The sequence below is a fragment of the Microcaecilia unicolor genome, chromosome 1, assembly GCF_901765095.1.
Source record: "Microcaecilia unicolor chromosome 1, aMicUni1.1, whole genome shotgun sequence".
In the NCBI taxonomy this organism is placed as follows: Eukaryota; Metazoa; Chordata; class Amphibia; order Gymnophiona; family Siphonopidae; genus Microcaecilia; species Microcaecilia unicolor.
The window spans coordinates 654,260,553-654,280,803 of record NC_044031.1 but is presented as its reverse complement, the minus strand read 5'-3'; the positions used below and the strand labels follow the sequence as shown (position 1 = coordinate 654,280,803).

General features: G+C 43.4%; 1 protein-coding gene across 1 annotated transcript in view; it reads right to left on the bottom strand.

Annotated features, from left to right (window-relative positions):
• SLC43A1 (solute carrier family 43 member 1) overlaps positions 1 to 20,251 on the bottom strand; it is a 103,277-nt gene that overhangs the window by 66,809 nt on the left and 16,217 nt on the right. The window contains exons 3-5 of the mRNA XM_030186291.1: positions 11,976 to 12,165; positions 9,190 to 9,245; positions 8,882 to 8,958 (exon numbers count right to left, since the gene is read on the bottom strand). Coding sequence (XP_030042151.1) covers positions 8,882 to 8,958; positions 9,190 to 9,245; positions 11,976 to 12,165 — 323 coding nt within the window. The remainder of the gene's footprint in view (positions 1 to 8,881; positions 8,959 to 9,189; positions 9,246 to 11,975; positions 12,166 to 20,251) is intronic.

Here is a 20,251-nt window from a genome sequence, read left to right as displayed (position 1 = left end):
GCATACGAGGAGGACCAGTGCACTACGAATGCTGGCTCCTCCCACGACCAAATGGCTTGGATTTGGTCATTTCTGAGATGGATGTCCTCGGTTTCCATTATGGCTGAAAACCAGGGACGACCATCTCTAAGGTCAACCATCTCAACATTTAGGTCGACCATCTCAAAGGTCGACCTAAATGCTGAGATTTGGGCGTCCCCAACCGTATTATCGAAATGAAAGATGGACATCCATCTTGTTTCGATAATACGGGTTTCCCCGCCACTTCGCCGGAACGTCCTTAGAGATGGACACCCTTAGAGATGGTCGTCCCCGTTCGATTATGCCCCTCCACATGTTCCACCTCCACTAACACTCTTTACTGTCTATTAAGATGTTTTAATGTGTATTGTCTTGACATTGCAAGTAACATACTATAAATCCAAAACCAGCTTGACTACAGTCCGACTTGAAATAAATATCTTAAACAAAGGAGACCTCAAAGCTTCCTAGTGAGACAATTCTATAACGAATAACTACACCCTCACCGGGGGCGTCTCAACTATAATTGGAGCAAGATTCTTTTATTGGTCTGTGTAATACTAAGAAGCAGGAAAAAAAACAAACCAATGCAAAAAACTCTTGCTATAGAGAAAAAACATTGGTTCCTAAAAATTCTCCTTCATTTAAATAAATGCTAACAAACTGTGAGAGAAAATGCTCAGAGACCGATGATAGAATCTTGGTGAGGGAGCAGTTATTCATGATAGAATTGTCTCACTAGGAAGCTTTGAGGTCTTCTTTGTTTAAGATTATTTATTTCAAGTTGGACTGTGGGATAAATGGCTCAGTAGTCAAGCTGGTTTTGGATTTATAGTGGTTAGGGTGGTGGACTCTGGTCCTGGGGAACTGAGGAACTGAGTTCGATTCCCACTTCAGGCACAGGCAGCTCCTTGTGACTCTGGGCAAGTCACTTAACCCTCCATTGCCCTAGGTACAAATAAGTACCTGTATATGTAAGTCGTATTGAGCCTGCCATGAGTGGGAAAGCGCGGGGTACAAATGTAACTAAACTAAAATAAAAAAATAAATTTTGAAGTAACATACTTTGCCATGCCCTGCATTGTTATTTGAATATTTTTCCAGTTGTAATTGTTATGTTATGTTACACCTGTATTTATATTCTATACCCATACAGTTCAAGGACAGATTACAAAAGTCAGATAGGCTAGACCAGTTGTCTAGGAGCTACAGTCAGCAGAAACAGAGAAATAACTTATAATAACCACTTACTTGATACACCTGTCAAGCTTTAAATGATTGTATATGTCTGACTTTTCTTGCTGTAAGGGGATGGGATTTAATATACTGCTTCTTTGTGGTTACAATCAAAACAGTTTACATATTACCTGGGGCAATGGAGGGTTAAGGACTTACCCGGAGTCACAAAGAGCTGCAGTGGGAATTGAACCCAGTTTCCCTGGTCTTCAGGGCACTGCACTAACCATCAGGCTATTCCTTCATTCCTGTACACCTCCACTGGTGAATTTCTTAAAAAAAAAAGGTGGCTAAATAAATAGCCACCAAGATCATTTTTTCAGCTAAAGAGCCCAGCACAGTGGTTCCCAAACTTTTTTGGTTCATGGCACAGTGTATGAGCAATTTTTTGCAGTGCCCCCCCCCCACCCATCATGTCCAATATTTCTCTCTCTCTCTCTCTCTCCCCTATGCACCAACCCCCCCCCCCCCCCAACCCTTGCCCTCTTGTAATCCATTTTTTACCTTGTTCCTGGGAGAGGAAGATGAAAAAGTGCCTGGAGCTGAGCACAGGAGGGAGGAACATAATATCCTGCAGCCCAGGACTCCCTCCCTGATAGCTGAGTAGTGAGAAGCCAGGGTTCCGTGCCAGGAGCAGGCCTCCAAACTACCATGCCGCCGGCATCGTCAGCGTTATATAAACGCTGCCTTCAGCCTGCCCCGGAAGCCTTCTTTGTACAGCCACTTCCTCTTCCCGCATAGGTGGGATGTTATACAAAGAAGGCTTCGGGGGCAGGACAAAGGAAGTGCTTACATCGCTGCCGGCGTCATTCTATGAGCGAGCGGGCGGGCAGCCAGGGCAGGGGTGAAGAGACGAAGATGAACCATACCTCACCAAATGTTCTGGTGCTCGGAGTGTTAACTCCCATCTGCCCTGCGGCACCCCTGTGAGTTCACCATGGCGCACTGGACTGCCGCGGCACATAGTTCGGGAAATGCTGGCCCAGCACATTTCTTGCCTGATGGCAGGACACATTACGTTTTTGCTAGTAGAGCTGCTGTTTCTCCTGGTTCCTCTAAAGCTCTTCCTGCTCACTTGGGTACAAAGCCTCATCTTTCTCAACTTTGGCATCTTTATATTTTGTGCTGTGCAAGAGGAAATACATTTCTGTTTCTTTTTCTCCAGCAGGGTTGTCTGGCATCTTGGGGTTTTCACTTCAGTTCTGATCTGCATAGTTCCATGTCTAGGTTATGGTCTCTTATAAAATTACTTCATAAGTAGCTAATGTAATGATGGCATCCTGTCTATAATTAACAATTTTTAGTGTGAAATGGGCATGTCACAATTTAAAAATGTTTTGTGTGTAAACTGAGGTGAGGTATTCTGCTAGCATATAGGTTTCTCTGTCAGCAGCCCAGATATCCACAGAGGGGGAAGGGAGAAATAAGGGAAGCATTTGCCCCCATGGAATTCACTATTCAGAAAAACTTCTGATTCTGGAGTCACATCAGCAACAGCAACATAAACCCTATCCAGTAATGAGCATATTGTGAAGTAACACAAAACCCTACAAAAGTCACTCAGAACCTACACAACAAATCTACCATTCCATAATGTCACTAACTTCCAGTATTCACACAAGCACCTTACCTAGGTAAAGCCAAAACTGGTCATATTGCTGTGGGCCCTAGAACATCAATATGTCTGCTGGGAAAATTGAACAAGCTGGATTCCAGCTCAAGACTAATTGTGCACATGTTGGGCAGGCTCAATGGATCGTGCCATCTGCCTCTTGAGTGGTTTCTATCCACTGATGGAGTATCTTAGATTGCAACTGGCCATCAATGGTCTATATTTGATATTTTGTTTATGGCTTTGTAAACTTTGTCTGTTGTTTACTTATTGTTAGCCACATTGAACTAGTGTATGATCAGGATAATGTGGGGTATAAATGTCAAAATAAATTAAAATAAATCATCTACTATTTTACTACAGATCCTTACAAGAACCGTGTCCAGTTTTAGAGATGCTGGGGCCCAGGGCAGAAACTTGAAAGGTGGCAACATAGCTCATTGTTTGACCATGCCCTCTTCAGTTTATGACAGGATTAGGGCTCCTTGTGTTCTGATTGCATCCCCCAGAGCCAGTCCTGCATAGGAACTCCATGCTAACAGAATACCTGACCTTGGTCACAAACACTGAACACAGACAGTCTAGAAACAGAAATATGTAGACAAAATTTTAACTGAAATTCTAAGAAGCTGGATGCTGCATGCAGTGTAATACTAGAGAGATAAAAAGAGATGCATTTCCCCCTGTACTGTGCAAAACATGAAGAAAGCAGATATAATTTGCAAAAACTGACATATTTGGGTTTCTGCCAGGTACTTGTGACCCGGCTTGGCTGCTGTTTGGAAAACAGGATACTGGGCTAGATGGACCATTGGTCTGACCCAGTACGGCTACTGTTATGTACTTATGAAAACAGGTACATAAGTACATAAGTGATGCCACACTGGGAAAAGACCAAGGGTCCATCGAGCCCAGCATCCTGTCCACGACAGCCGCCAATCCAGGCCAAGGGCACCTGGCAAGCTTCCCAAACGTACAAACATTTTATACATGTTATTCCCGGAATTGTGGATTTTTCCCAAGTCCATTTAGTAGCGGGTAAAACCCAGGTCCTCATGGTCTCCTCATTTTCAACTTAAATAAGATCCATCGGCTCAAGCGGTGTCTGTTTGGACTAAACAGATCACGTTATTATTTGGAATCTCCCAGCAGATTTGGCTTTCATCCACTACTGATAACAACTGGATCCAGATAAAGTAGCCAGGGAGATCTGAGATCTCAAGGGCATATGAAAGTTCTCCACTTGAAACATTCTCAAATTAAACAGGCTGCTCAGAAGAATAAAGATATTCTGCTCTACAAACAAGCAAGCAAAGCGTTCTAATACTTTTAAACAAGAAGAGCCTCCATGAAAGTCACTACAAACAGGATTATGTGCTATCCAGAAAAAGACCTGCATGGTCCATCCAGTCTGCCCTACAAGATAAACAAATATGTGCTACTTTTGGTGCTATCTTTTTAAGGTAGAATTACTTAGATACAAAAATAAAATCAGCAGAGAACAAAGGTAGAAAAAAAAAAGGTTTTATTTTCAATCATGTTGGTCTTAGTCTCGGGTTTTTGCTTTCCTCTGTCTGTCCTCTCTTAATTCTGTTCCCAGGCTGGCCTGTCTATTTGCCATTTCTACTCCTTCCTCATGTCTTCACTTCCTCCCCTGCATCAATCTCTGACATCGGTCTTTCACTTTCAGCTACAGTTTTCCATCTCTCTCTCTCCCAGCTTTTCACTACTCTTCTCTCTCTCCCTCCACCTCCTCCCCCCCACCCCCCATCTAGCAACATTCCCACTAAGGTGCAGAGCACAGGAGTCCTCCATTGGAAGTGGTACAGGAGTGTCAGTGTTTAAGTTGGAAAGGGGAAGGTGGGTTCACCAAGAATCCTGCAGAACTTACCTGCCATTAGCAATAGAAACTGCAATACTGATGCACCATTTCCAGTGGTAGAATGCTGGCGGAGGACTTCTGAACACCTTCAAGGTAATGCTGGTGTCAAACATTTCCCCCTTGCTGCCCTTCCACTACCCCCCCCCCTTCCCTTCTCCCCCATGGTCCAGCATCTCCCCATCTTTTCCCTTCTCCTCCCTCCACTGCCCTTCTCCTTTGTCTCACTGTTGCCATGTCACATCCTCCTAGCTCTGTGGCAGCCATGAAAGTAAAAGCAACAAAAATTCCTTACAATCCCTGCGCATTCAAGATCTGCTGAGTCTTCCCTCTCCAACACGGACTTCCTGTTTTGAACAGGATGGGGCATGGCAAGCCATGCACAGAGCAAGGTTGAGCGTCTTTTACTTTCAGGGCTGTCTCTTTGCTGTGTCCTGGGGCTCTTCAAACCCTCTCCTCCTAATAAAGGCAAATAGCATCGGCCCCACCTCTTGCCCTCCTCCTCTCAATAGCAGACTACGGACTTTAACTGCAGGAACTGGTCCAAACCATTTTTAATCCCAGATACGCTAACTACTGTTACTATATCCTCCAGCAAAGAGTTCCAGAGCTTAACTATTTCCATGTAACTTCCTTGAATGGAAATACTAATATTTTTTTCACTCAATGAATAACATAACATAACACCCGCAACATTGTCAGCAGGGTGTCTAAACACGATTCTGTAGTGGTGCATCTACCTTATATAGCACAGAAATGCAAAGGGACTCCCAGTTGCATGTGTAGCTTACAGAACACTTTGCTATGTGTAGGTGCCTGCAGTTATGCCAGGTCTATGGCTAAATATGAGGCATGAGTAGTGAGTACAAAAGTGAGGTGGATCCAAAGAGGATATCAAAGAATCTTGATTGTAAACAAACTGAAAAACGACCCAATACGGCTGTGTTTCGGCTCAAAAGGCCTGCCTCAGGGGTCCAGTAAATCTCTAATGTTATGATAAAACATCTAACAAAAGAGTACTGTCAACATCCAAATCGTTGAATGCACAATTGTTACACAAAAGTTGAGCTGCAAAAATCGTCCGACCAGCTTGTGCTCGTGACGCAAAAGATACAAATCAAATTCTTACAAAAATAAATATGAGGCATGCCAATAACCAGCTTACATTCTATAACTGAACCTTAGCACTCAGTTGCCAGTATAGAACAGGTTCCTACTGCATCACCTCAGGAGGCCTAAAGGGAAGTGCTCAGTTATAGAAATGCCCCCTCAGCGATTGATCAGTTGTAATCATATAAACCCTTCTTAATTTTAACAGTGATAGTGTCTTACAAAAAAAGCCTTAAGGGCTCAATATTCAACAGGTGCAATGTTTCAGTCATGTTTATATGATTTCTGTCCACATATGCAACTATGTGCTGATATCTTCCCAAGGTTATCCAGTTCCTCCTTTGATCTTACCTATCTACCACAGTTCTTCTGACATGTGTTGGTCCCACTGCCCTCATATTTCCTGCTACCAGCTGCCTGAATCTATTATGCAGGAAATGAACTGTATGACCATCAAGAAGGTGGTGAAATTCAGGGGTGTAGCTATGGGGAGGCCTTGGAGGCCTGCCTCCCTCCACACTTTTGGCTCAGGTACCCTTGGGCTGGCTGGCGGGCATGCCCAATCCCTACCAAATGATGAGATCTGCGGCCAGAACTGCTTATACAGGGAAGAAGTCGATGGCCTCCCTTCCTGCCGCCAACGCCAGCATGCTTCACACATGCTCAGTTCTCGTACAAACCAAGCATGCGCGATGAGTGCCAATGGTGGCAGATAGAAGGCTGCTGACTTCTTCCCTGCAGAGGCAGTGCTGGGACAGTTTTGGCGACGGATCTTGTCGGCTGGCGGGGACTGAGCATCCTTGCTAGCAAATGCAAAAAATGCGGCAGCCGTGGGGGATGGGGAAGGAAGAAGAAATTTGTTGCCCCCTTCCCCAAGAAATCCAATGCTGGCTATGCCCCTGGTGATATCATAGACTCGAGAGTGTAAGCTGACAAAGCGTGCTCATATTAATGGATGGTGGGATAGGTGGAAGACAGCGGCAGAAGGTAAAAACAGGGGAACACTTTCTGTATGTATTATTCTAAATCAGTTTCATGGTGCATGTTTATTTTTTTTACATCAATACTTATTTTAAAATCAACAAACACAAATTCACAAATGGTAAATACAATGCCAGCAAGCAGACGTAATAACATAATAATAGACTTGTAGTCACACACACAAAGAGTGACACCAGCTGCACATACCGTGTTTCCCCGAAAATAAGACACTGTCTTATATTAAATTTTGCTCCCCAAGACCTGCTAGGTCTTATTTTCAGGGGAGGCCTTATTTTTCGGGGAAACATCGGGTCGCCCCCCCCCCCCCCACCCGAGATCGCCGGCTCCCCCCGCCCTCAGTCGCTCCCGGAACTAACCTCTTAAACGCTTCCTTTCACCATTCATCTTCGCACTCGCCGCAAGCAGCAGGGCAGGCCACTCCTTCCTTCCGTGTCCCGCCCTCGCCTGACGTAACGTAACGTCAGGCGAGGGCAGGACACGGAAGGAAGGAGTGGCCAGCCCTGCTGCTTGCGGCAAGTGCGAAGGTGAAAGGAAGCGTTTAAGAAGTTAGTTCCAGGAGCGACTGAGGGCGGGGGGAGCCGCCGATCGAGGGGGGGAGCCGGCGATCTCGGGTGGGGGGGTGACCCCGATGTTTCCCCAAAAAATAAGGCCTCCCCTGCTAGGTCTTATTTTCAGGGGAGGCCTTATATTTTCAAATTGCAGCAAGACCTCTACTAGGTCTTACTTTTGGAGGATGTCCTATTTTCGTGGAAACACGGTACTGTGAAGTAAGGCACATTTATCCACTCCTACCCTAGCTATGATCATTTTCAAGAACCATTCTGACCTCATTTGCAACTTTCCTTAAATTAATCCCCTTATGTTCTTACTCCTGTTTATCTATATGTCCCCCCCCCCCAAAAAAAAAAAAAATTAAGAAAAGACAAACAATCCCAGAAAATTCAGCACAAGCCAAGGAGTGGGAATGACCAAGGCGATCTAAGTTCTGAATGCACCTATCTTCCAAGGATTACATAGGTATATTCAGAATTTGGATTACACTATGATAACACTGGCTTCATGTCATGATTCACTGCTGCTGCTTGTTCCTTATTTTGTCTGTATGCCTGGACTCCTGACAAAAGGCATAGGCTGAAACATGTGAATGTTTGTCTATTGCTTTGATTGTGCTCACTCCAAGAGAATATATACATAATTATTACTTTTCAGCTTTTCTTGACTCATCGCCTTGGTCATTCCCACTCCTTGGCTCACTCTATCTTTATGTTCCATCTTTGCTTACATCCTATGCTGTCTATTAAAATGTTTTACTGTGAATTGTGTTGACATTGCAATGTAGCATACTAGCATTGTTATTTAAATATTTTTACTGCTGTAATTGTATGTTTGACTTATTCTTGCTGTACACTGCCTTGAGTGAATTCCTTCAAAAAGGTGGTAAATAAATCCTAATAAATAAATTAAAACAGGGGCAACATTCAGTCAGTGGCATAAATACAGATGGGCCTGGGCTCATCCACTTTCAGCAGCAGTGAACACTGGTGTAGCAGGCAGAGATCCTCAAGCCCTGCCAGATGAAGACATTTGCAAGCAGTCAGTGTTAAGGTTCCCAGCTGCTAACATCAGCACCCTGCACATGCTCAGTTCATGGTTATGGTGTAGGCAGCTGAGAACACTGCAGCTGACTGCCACAAGAGCAGTTACGGCAGACTGCCAATGTCTTCAGCTGTGGGGCTTAGGCATCCTGTCAGCTAAGGTATTTCATTTTTAAATTAAGCAGAGGGGGGTGGGGGCAGAGAGCAAGGAGGCAAGAAGAAATCCATCATGTCCACCCAGTCTTTCCACTGGCCCACCCAAAGTACTGTCTGGCTACACCACTGTTTCTTCAGTGAGTTCTCTTGTCTGGATGCTCACACTCATAACACAGAGATAAACGCTTACACACCCAAGCCTGGACAATACACATCAGGGACTCCTGAAACAAAAAGCCCAATGGCAGAGGGGCAAGATTTTGTACTCACGGTGAGGGAGGTGAAGGTAAGGCAGATTCCTCCAAAGCCATTCAATGAGAGAGCGAGGAAGATCAGCGGGGCAAGAACTACAAAGGGGAGAGAAAGCGTCAGACAAACAACACCAGCACACCAGTGCGAAAGAACTGGAGGAGTGGGGGAGAAAAAGACAGACAAGAACAGAAAGAAGGGAGAGTGAACTGGTGATAAAGAAAAAAAAAAAAAGAGGAGACCAGGACTGAGAAGGAGAGACAGAAGTGGAAAGCCAGAAGAGGCCCTGGAGGCAATCAGAGAGCTACTGAACCAGGAATTGTTCTCACCTGGTGGATCATAACCTGCTAAGGCCATCATTGCACAAGAGGCAGCAAAACTGAAGCTGTGAGGGATAAAAAATATCAGTAAACCCTATTTTATTCAGCAATTCTATACAAAGACACCAGGTAAAAACACACCCAAATGAGACAAGCTCCTCATCCTTCTTGGTGTGTGTAATCTCTTCAAGAGTCTCTCATTCTGCTAGTCTTTATACTAATTAATTCTACGTTTGCAGGCTGACGCTATTATTCTCACTTTCACTGCTGAGTGTATTTAGGAATATGCCTGTTCTTGATTCTGTGAGATCTTATTTAATAGGATACTAGACATGCCAATGTGATGGTCATTCAGGCTGTTCCAATTAATTGGAAGCAGCACCAGCTCACCGGCAAGTGCCGTGGATTGCCCTGCACATGATCCAGGTCAACTCTTCTATTACTTGATCTAGCTGGGGGTGCTATGGAGGCAGCATGTGTGGTTTCTCAGGGTTGGGGAAGAATAGATGAAGTCCCAGCCACCCAATGGCTGGACTCAGGCCTATGGATGCAAGGGTCAGAAAGAAGCTCTTCTGCATGACCCCAGCTGAGGATCAAGCTGATTTAAGTTTGGACGGAGATACAACATGGGGGAAATAGCCCATGACACCAGAACTGAATGCCCAAAGGAATAGGAGGAAACTGTCTCTCCCCCCACCCCCACCCCCCAAAAAAATCTCACAAATGCCTAACGTCCCCATGTGTGCCATGAACCGAGGAACAGTGCTATCTGTGCCAGGCAGCTGTCTATGGTATGAGCCAAGCTCCACTAGCACACAACCAAAGCAAATATAAGGTTGGCAATTAAGTATAAATTCAACATTTGTATTTTACGTCATAAGCAGCCACTAAATGTCACTGTTGACATCACACAGTGAGAAGCTTACGTCCCAGGCAGAAAGGAAAGAATTAACCGCAGTCAGAACCATCCTTCTCTCCTCGTCTCATCTGAGATAGCACCTTATAGCACCTGTTCAATTGATGTCAGAGTCTCTGGATTCCTTCTTTTCCCCTTCTTTGTATGGTTGACTTACTTCTGCCCTCTGCTTATAATATCCCTGCTCCACTCCCTCACCCTTCAGCACCCTGCATCACTGCTCTCCTGTTTTTCAACAGGCCAACCCATAAGCCCATCCCTCCTCTCACTTTTCTCAGTGGTCACATCTCTGCCTAGCTCTTCCTCTGCATGGCCAGTCACCCAGTTCTCTCTGTTTTCTCCTCTCCCCCTACCCCTGTAATGGATGTTCCAGCCCTTCACACAGTTTACTAGTCTCCTAATATGTTATTGGTTGTTCACCAGTCTCCTGATTGGTCACTGGTTTCTGCCTCCCCTCCTGGCCAGCTTAAATTCCATGCCTGTAATAAGAATATAAGAATAGTCATATTGAGTTGGACCAATGGTCCATCTAGCCCATTATTCTGCTTCCAACAGTGGCCAATCCAGGTCACAAGTACCTGGCAGAAATCCAAACAGTAGCACCATTCCATGCAAGCAGCAGCTTCCCCATGTCCATCTCAATAACAGACTATGGACTTTTCCTCCAGGAACTTGTCCAAACCTTTTTTTTACACCCAGATACACTAACCACTGTTACCACATCCTCCGGCAGCAAGTTCCAGAGCTCAACTATTCTTTGAGTAAAAAAATATTTCCTCCTATTTGTTTTAAAAGTATTTCCATGTAATACACTAAGGTGCTCTACAAAGAACTCATTTCCTGTACTGGGCTACTAATTTTATCATGCCGGCTCCTTGTTCACTGACCCTATATTATCAGTTTTCTATTCCAGTACTTGAAAGCCCCTCCAGAACTGGACACCTGGACTTTATGGAATTCCAGACCTGAGACTGAAGTGGAAGGGAAAGTTCTCACCCTGAGTGCCAGGAGGAAGGTGCCTTCTCGCTCAGAGAAAAGTAATTAAGTACAAGTCTAATAACAAGGAGCAGGAAACAATGTTTAGTGTCCTGAACAGCAGAGTTCTGTGTCAGAACAAATTTAAGGTTATCCAGCCCGGAAAATCCATTGTCACAATTTACACAGGTAAAAAAAATCCCACACTTCTCAACTCAAGGAATTCCTCCCAATCAACCACTAACATCTTGCTTATCACGTCCATAGTAACATACCAAACTGCGCTAGCAATTCTCACGCAGCAATGCTGACAAAGCCCGTTCATTTTGAATGGGCTTCGTCTGCATCGCCGCATAGGAATCGCTAGCGCGGTTTGGTAAAAGAGGCCCATAGCAAACGACAGCAAGTAAAAACCTGTATGGCAGTCAGAGTTGCAACTGCTGCACTGTGCAGGTTATCTCCCTCCTATGCCCTGTTTAAAGAATGAAGATCATTTAAGTTTTATTTTGTTTCCCTTCTCTTTCCTATAAGGATATTCTGTGTTTATCCCACGCATGTTTGAATTCTGTCATTCTTTTGTCTCCACCACTTTCCCCGGCAGGGTATTCCAGGCATCCACCACCCTCTAAGTAAGACAGAATTTCCTGATGTTACTCCTAAAGTCTACCACCCTGCAACCTCAATTCGTGTCCTCTAGTTCTACTTCTTCCCAGTCTCTGAATAACACTTATTTGTACATTAATAACTTTCAAGTATTTAAAAGACCATATCATACCTCCCCTGCTCCTCTTTTCCTATACGGTATATATACTCAGGGCTTCTTCTTATACATCTTTGGTGTAAACCCTATACCATTTTTGTCGGCTTCCTCTGAACTGCTTCAACAGGCCCTAGTAATACACACCTGCCTAGGAGCCGAAGGGGCCGGGGCCCAAACCTGTCCATCAGGATGCCGAGGGGCAGCGTGGCTGCACTAAGCAGGAAGGAACCAATGGTAAAACCCAGATTCAGCATCTCTTCCTGGTCTTTGCAGGTCGGCCACTCGTGTGGAGCCACAGAGGCATTCTGAGCATGTTCTGAAGTGGTATTCTCATCTACGAGGACAGACAGCCGAACAGAGTGAAAGAGAAAAGACGGACAAGAAAAGAAAGGTTAAAAAATACTGCTATTCTTTTCATCGTCCTTCTCAGTATAACAATCTCCATCTCCTAAGGGAAAATGGGCAGGTGAAATACTATTTAAACCCAAAGAAAACACGCTCTGAGGTTTGGGGGGGGGAGGTCTCTGGTTTTAAGTGTCTAGTAATTCTGAGTATTTGCTGACAAACTCTGTGTCTCTCTAAGACCGTGTGAACTTCTTTCGATCTGTTTGGGTTTCTGCATGTACTTGGTTCTCGCAGCTCTCTGGCATTGTGCGCACATGTCTGGGGCTCTCTTTGTGCTCATTTAGGGTAGTGTGTACAAATTTTTTTAGGTTAGCTTTTAGGGTTGCCCCTTTAGATTCCATTTTTTTACCAGGTCATGGTCACAGAGTCCACACATATACTCCTTTGGCTTGATTATGTTTAAACAATTTTTAATTGAATAAATAAAACAATGAGAACAATACCGTTTGATCACCATTATCTCCAGTTGCTCATTATTTATCATTAGTTTTATTCTCCTCCCCCCCTTTTCCCTCCCCCCACCATCTCTTCATACAAAGAAAAAGTACTGTCCTGTTTGTTTTCTCCTTGAGGTATGATTGCTATCTGTCCTGCTTTTCCAAAGTTCTTTGACTGATGTTTTTATACGTTTTGTAAACCGCCGTGATCTGTGCATTAGGAATGGTGGTATATCAAATTTTAACAAACAAACACGTGCTTGGGTTTTGGAGCTCTCTGGTATTGTACATACATGTTTGAGGCTGTATGTGTGTATGTTTAGGGCAGTGTGTGCCATGTGCTTGGGTATACATGTTTATTTGGCTGTGCTGAGTGCTTGCATACAGATTTGTACTGAAAGCTGGAAAGCGCCTGGGGAAAGGAGTCATAGGGAAGGATTATTTGATTTGTAAACACAGCATATACACAAGTAGCTGGAAGGAACTGCCATATGTGTGGGTGTGGGTGTGAATTCAATATACTCCCTTGCTTAGAAAGTAAGAGGTGGAGCCACTTTCACTCTAAGCTGCTAGAGGTAAGTAGGACTGAAGAAGGCAGTCTTCTCTCTATCTGTCTTTTGCAGGGATAATTTTGCCCCGACACACACACCTCTATCAATGGCTTTCTAAACAACTCTTGCCTTTATACAGAAGACTTTCTGTAATCTGTAATCCTGCCTGTGCTCGGGATACACAGAGGCTTCGGCCTCCAGTTCTGTCACTTTCTTCCCTGTTCAAAGGATATATTAGAAACTCAGGGTAAGGGCAAGACCAGCGTTGGGGGGGAGGAGGAACAATTTGAAAAAAACCAGCATGCAGTAAACCAATGGCCAATCTGATGGCTTGCTGCTCTGGATAGTTTCACCATTCCCTTTCCCCACCACGCAGCCTCCCTATCTCGATGATTCACTCTCTCGCCCCACTTCTCAACATCCCTATCACCCTGGCCTGAACCCACCACCCACTAAACAGCCTCTCCCCTACCCCCACTGGCACAGGAGTAGCATTTATTGTTTGTTTGCCTAACTTTTCTATCCAAAATGGAATTCTTTTCAAACTTGATTTTAGTCTGAACACTGTTTGTCCAGTTAACGCAGTATAGAAAGTTTTTAATAAACTACTAGTAAAAAAGCCCCGTTTCTGATGCAAATGAAACGGGGGCTAGCAATGTTTTCTTCTGCGTGCATGTGGGAGTGTGTGTGTCCGTGCCCTCTGGCTTCTCTCCCCTCCCCCCTCTGAGTCCTTCACTGTTACAGAGCCAGCGATTTGATTTCCTGCTCTGCTGTTTTCCTTCACTGACTGTGTTACAGAGAGGGCGGGGCAGACACTCATAGGGAAACCGGATATCTCGCCCCCTTCACACTTCCGGCTGGAGGCTTCATAGAACGTTGGTGTTGCCTTTTATATACAGAGATAAATTAAGGAGACATCTCCTGCTGCCACAGGATCAGTATCACCATAAAATGCTTTAATCTCACAGCTCTTATCATACTACTACTACTTAACATTTCTAGAGCGCTACTAGGGTTACGCAGCGCTGTACAAATTAACGAATAAAGACGGCCCCTGCTCAGAAGAGCTTACAATTCATGAGACTGATCCCATGGAAGCAGAAGATGTGGTCTCATTAAGTGCTTCCCCTGCTGCCGATGGGAGGGGGAATGAGGTTGCTCATTGGATAGAGGGGTCAAGCCTGGGTGATAAGAAGGCTGAGTGATGTGGAGAGGGATCAAGCTGAGTGATGGGATCAGGCCAGGGTAATTGAGAGGCTGATAGTGGTGTCAGATGGCTCAGCAGCCACGGAGTCCTGTGAGAGAGAGAAAGAGTCTTTAGGGGGAGGATTTGAGAAGGAGGAAACTCTCTAGAAGGAAGAGCATGCGAAGTGAGTAAGAGGCAAAGAAGAATGAGTATGAGAAGGGGTTGAGAGATGTTGTGAAGGATCTAGAGGGCTTATGAAGGGGTTAAGAGGTAGCAGAAAGAGCAAGACTGGGGAAGGAGAGAGAGAATGTGGAAATGAGAGTGGGGAGAAGTTGAAAGAGGGAGTAGAAGGTGGCTGAGTAACAGGGAAAGTGCGGAGGCTGGTGAGGGAATGAGAGTTAAAGAAATGTAAACGAGATTTTGGGAGGCAGTGAGTACAGAGAATAGAAAAAAGAGTGACTGGAGAGTGAGTTAGTGAAAGACAGAGGCAGAAAAGGAGGCTGGGAAAGGTAGGGGGAGAAAGAGTGAACACAGGGATAGTGGGAGAACTGCAATGTTCTCCGCTGCAGGACCAACTCTTAGGTAACTTCAGTGCCATGGGGAATATAGAACTACCCTGAAAACATAATTTCTTGGGCAAGTCTATGGCTCAGTTCTGCGATTTTTTTCTGACATCTGACCCTTTCTCCCCCAGGAATGTTGTGATTGTGATACTTAGCCTACCTCCCCCCCCCCCCCCCCCCCCCGTCTCCTTTTTGCCTTTCTGCTTCTTTCTCTGTCTTTCCTATAGATATTGTATTTCTTTTCTTTCTTTGGGCTCTTTTTGTCAAAGCTGTTGTGAACCGCTGTGATGGCATGTGCTCTACTGCGGTATATCAAATGAAGGAAACTTGAAACCTGAGAAGAGATAAAGAGTGGGAGATGGAAAGTTGGTAGGTAGGTTCAGATAACGAAAAGAGAAAAATAAAATGACTTTAAATTTTGGGGAATTGAAATGTATTATCTTGGAGAAAATGTGCATCTTCTACTTTTGTATTTTGCACAGTACATGAGAAAATGCACCACGGTGGTATGAGTATGGGTCATGTATTTGATATACTGTCTGTCTGTGGTACAACCAAAGCGGTCTATATATTATTATATAGAGGTATTTTCTTTATTCCTAGTGGGCTCATCTTTTTATTGTTTGTTTGTTTTCTTTGGGGGGGGGCGGGGATATTCAGCTTCTTGTGTGCTTTTCCAAATACTGTTTATAACTCTACTGCATCTGTGCCTTTATTTCTTTATGCTTGGTTGGATTTCATTATAAAGGTTAACTAAGAGAAAGGATCTTGGTTGGTGGTTGTGTTATACATTTAAAATCCTTCAATATCTCAATTTATAGTTTATAATTAGTTACCAATCATAGAGATGGCAACCCATAATTGGAAAAGTGTTTTTGATTTTTCTACTAACCAGACTGATGATTTTTGGGAACATCCCTACGCAAGGTCTGGGTCCCTCTTCTCTTGGATCTTTCCATCAGAAGTCCAGTGAGACTGGAATGTTTTTCAACACTAATCATACAAGAGGAGGGAACGCTCTTATAGCCCAACATTAGGTCTTTAGCCCTCCCAGCTTGGACACTGAGAGGTTAACAGTGGTATCTCTCCAGTCCTGGATTAACCATTAAGCAAAATAAGCATGTGCTTAGGGCACCAAGGGAAGGAGGACACCACAGATTTTTTTTCCCCTAGCTATCATGCTCTTAACTCTTTCACTGCTGTCTGTCATACCCATTATCTAACATGAATTTCAGTGTTTTTCTAATCATTATAAATATATATGATGGTTTACGTTTCTTACAATAATGATATTTCTCAGCACTTATTGAGTCTTAGGGCCCTGTTTACTAAGCCGTGTTATAGGTGCGTTAACATTTTTAATGCTCATTAACCATGTACACGCGTTAACTGTGTACGCGCCTACAATATCCCTATAGGCAGCTGAAGGGAGATATGATAGAGGTCTATAAAATAATGAGTGGAGTGGAGTACAGCAGACAGATGTGAAGCATTTGTTTACACTTTCAAACAACAATAGAACCAGGGGACACAAGATGAAGCTAGAATATGGCAGATTTAAAACAAACACGAGAAAGATTTTCTTTACTCAGCGTGTAGTTGGACTCTGGAACTCGTTGCCAGAAAATGTAGTGACAGCAGCTGACCTTACGGAGTTTAAAGGGGGTTTGGCCAGATTCCTGAAGGAAAAGTCCACTGAACATTTATTAAAAATTTTAAAAAAATTGGGGGGGGGGGTTGCTGGGTTCTTGGGGCCTGGCTTGGCCGCTGTCGGAGACAGGATTCTGGGCTTGATGGACCATTGGTCTTTTCCCAGTATGGCGGTGCTTATGTCTTGTCAGTTAAGCAAAGGAAGGGCTGAGGGGCACCATAGTTGGGCTGTGCTTAGGGCATCAGTTGGCCTTAATACAACCCTGTTTCTCCGAATTTTGTCTGAAAGTGTTTCTCGGGTTTTGTTGGCTTCCAGAAGAGAGTTTCGCCTAGGAGTCATACGGTTTTAAATGAAAGAGGTTTGCCATCTGTTTTCCAGTATTGCATTGCTTTTAGGGTCCTCTTAGGGTCCACCGAGGTGAAGGATTCTGCTAGTACAAGTAATTTCTGTGTAGGGGTCTATAGTGTAATCTAGTTTCCCCATAATAGGTGTATTGGTGGTCTAGGCCCTGGTGTAATATTTATAACGCTGTCTTTTCAAAGTTAGAGGTGTTGCAGTTTGAGTACTGGAAGTAGTTGTTGTGGTAATTTTGATATACAGGTTTTGAATGTCTTCTTTTCAGGGTTTTGTGTTATTTCACAATAGTGTCTGGCAGTGGAAGAACAGTGTTACTGTTCCTGAGGTGACCTTGTGATCTTTTTTTTTTTTTTTTTTTGTATTGTGAGTTGTAAGGTTACAGGTCTTAGCACCATTGTTGAGAGAATGTAGAATGTATGCAAGTTCTATTCTGAGGCTCAGTCCAATCCTGTGTAGAATTCAGACCACTCCCACAAAGAAGAATATGCTGAATGGTTTAATTTCATTTGCATCATTTCCATCAGTTTGCATCTGGGCTTAGAAGGAGTTTAGAGACGTTTATGGAGGAAAATTCTATAAACAATTATTAACAGGCTAGACTTCGTGGAAAGCCACCGCCAATCACTGGAAATCAGCGACAATGGCCAAAGAATGGATCTACGAGAAACATCTTAGTGATGTAGATCGGTCATTGTCAGAGTCAGGATGCTGGGCTAGATGAACCTTTGCTATGACCTAACCTGGCACATTTTGATACTCACTAGGAAGTGCGGTACCATGCTGGACAGATCGGAGAAACCAGAAAGTTAAGTTTGTGAGTTCTGTATACAATTGAGAAATTGTTATTAAAATTTTAAACAGTATAAACATATAAAAAAAATTAGCAAAAAACAGAGACCTATTAGAAAGAATGGAGTGTTAGATGCAGAACTGACCAGTGGAACTATGCTGACACTTTCTATCCATATTATCTTTGCTGGCTCATGTGGTCTAACAATGTCTGCATAATAAGTAAAAGGTTGAAATTTTAAACTGTTAACAAATAAATAAATAAATAAATAAATACTATTACTATTATTTAGGAATAAAAATTTGAGCTACAAATAAGCGCTCTTATCCCAGTGGTGCTCAGAAAAGGGAAAGGGGATGGGACTTGATATATTGCCTTTCTGTGATTATAATATGTAAACTTCTTTGATTGTATACAGGTACTTATTTTGAACCTGGGACAATGGAGGGTTAAGTGACTTGCCCAAAGTCACAAAGAGCTGCAGTGGGAATCGAACCCAATTCCCCAGAATCAGGGTCCGCTGCACTAACAACTAGGCTACTCCTCCACTAGCAAATTTCCATGTAGAAGCCTGCCCTTGCAGATCACCAATGCGGCCACGCAGGCTTCTGTTTCTGTGGGTCTGACGTCCTGCATGTCAGACTCACAGAAACAGAAGCCTGCGCAGCCACGTTGCTGATCTGCAAGGGCAGGCTTCGACGTGGAATGTTGCTACTGGAATAGCAACATACCCTGTACAATCTCAAATAGTAGCAACATTCCATGTAGAATCTCAAATAGGGAAAGGGAAATGGGACTTGATATACCGGCTTTCTGAGATTTTTGTAACTACATTCAAAGCGGTTTACATATATTCAGGTACTTATTTTGTACCAGGGGCAATGGAGGGTTAAGTGACTTGCCCAAAGTCACAAAGAGCTGCAGTGGGAATCGAACCCAGGTTCTCAGGCCACTGCACTAACCACTAGGCTACTCGTCCACTCCACATGCAGTTCAAAGAAAGGCCAAAGGCTTGGAAGCTTGTCCTAAACTAACTACATTTTTTACACCATAAGAGGTAGAAAGAGAGGAATGTGTAACTTCGTCCCCATCCTTCACCTCCCCCTACAATGTCAACTGAAAGTGGGGTAAATAAAGCTGAATCAGAAAAAAATGATTTAAAGCATGATGAGTCCACAGATATTGCTGAGACATTGACTGATGGTCCAGTACCTATGGCCTGAAAATATCACAGACAGCAAGAGATATGAGCTAGTCCAAAAAGGCCAAAAGCAAATACTAGATACTGAATTTCCAAAAAGTAATTATACTGTTCCCAGATGCTTTACAAAGAGGAACTATTACATTGTTAAAAAATGGTGACACTCTTCTTTGATCATGGCTTGTGTATTCGGTATCAGCAGATAAAATATTTTGCTTTTCTTGTACTCTTTTTGGAAAACGTGATCATGCCGTTTCAAAAGATGGCTTCAATGCATAGAAACGCATTCGTTCTTTTCTCAAAGAGCATGAACACACATTGGCACACATATGTAACATGGATGCATGGCAAAATCTGAAAATAGGAATTACACTACATTACAATCTTGTATCCCGCAATAGCTAAGTTCAATGCAGGTAACAATGAGTAATCTGAAGTACTCTCCAGAGATTTACAATGCAACAAATAGCCCCAAATCAAAACCACCTAAATAAAACAAAAACAGATCACTGATTTAAACTCATAAAATACTTCCTAAAAAGAACCATCTTCAACAACTTTCTAAATTGATAATAATTATCTATTTGTCTGAGAAAAAGAGGTAGAAAATTCCAACATGATGCTGCTTGATATGGTAGAGAGGCCTTAAATGGCCGCAAGGCTTTAATTTTCTGAACGGAAATAGACTTCATGCTCTAATGTTTTGGGAGGCAAAGGCTGTTAGGAATTCTCCAGAAAGCCTTTTATGTCTATCTGGAGATGCTACTTTGCAAAATATTTCCCATAAAGCAAGAAGTGCAGTATTGAATAGATTTCAGAGCATTTTTAAAGTTGGTATTGTCATACTGGGGGTTATTTTAGGGGGTGGGAATATTTGATATTGCTCTATCAGAGATGACTTGGGATCATAAGAGTCCAGATACTGGGTCATCTTAGTGTTCGTTTACGCTTAGGGTGGTAGAGTTGGAGGGGAGATTTTGAACGCACATTGTTGCTTTGACCAAGGACTAGGGTAATGAGGGGGGAGGGAGGGGGCTCATTTTCACAAAACAAAAATGGGATCAAATCCAGCTCTTTGTTGTCTTTGATTATTATTCTGCTATGTTTGATTGAAGATCTTGTCTAGACTTGATATTTGTTGTTAGATGTTGGATATGCTTGATCTTGAATAAAAATCATTTAAAATTAATTTTCTGAACGGAAGGAAAACCTAACAAATAATGATTCCTAGTAGATCAAAACATACCTCCATTCAGAAAAGAAAAATGGTCAATCAAAT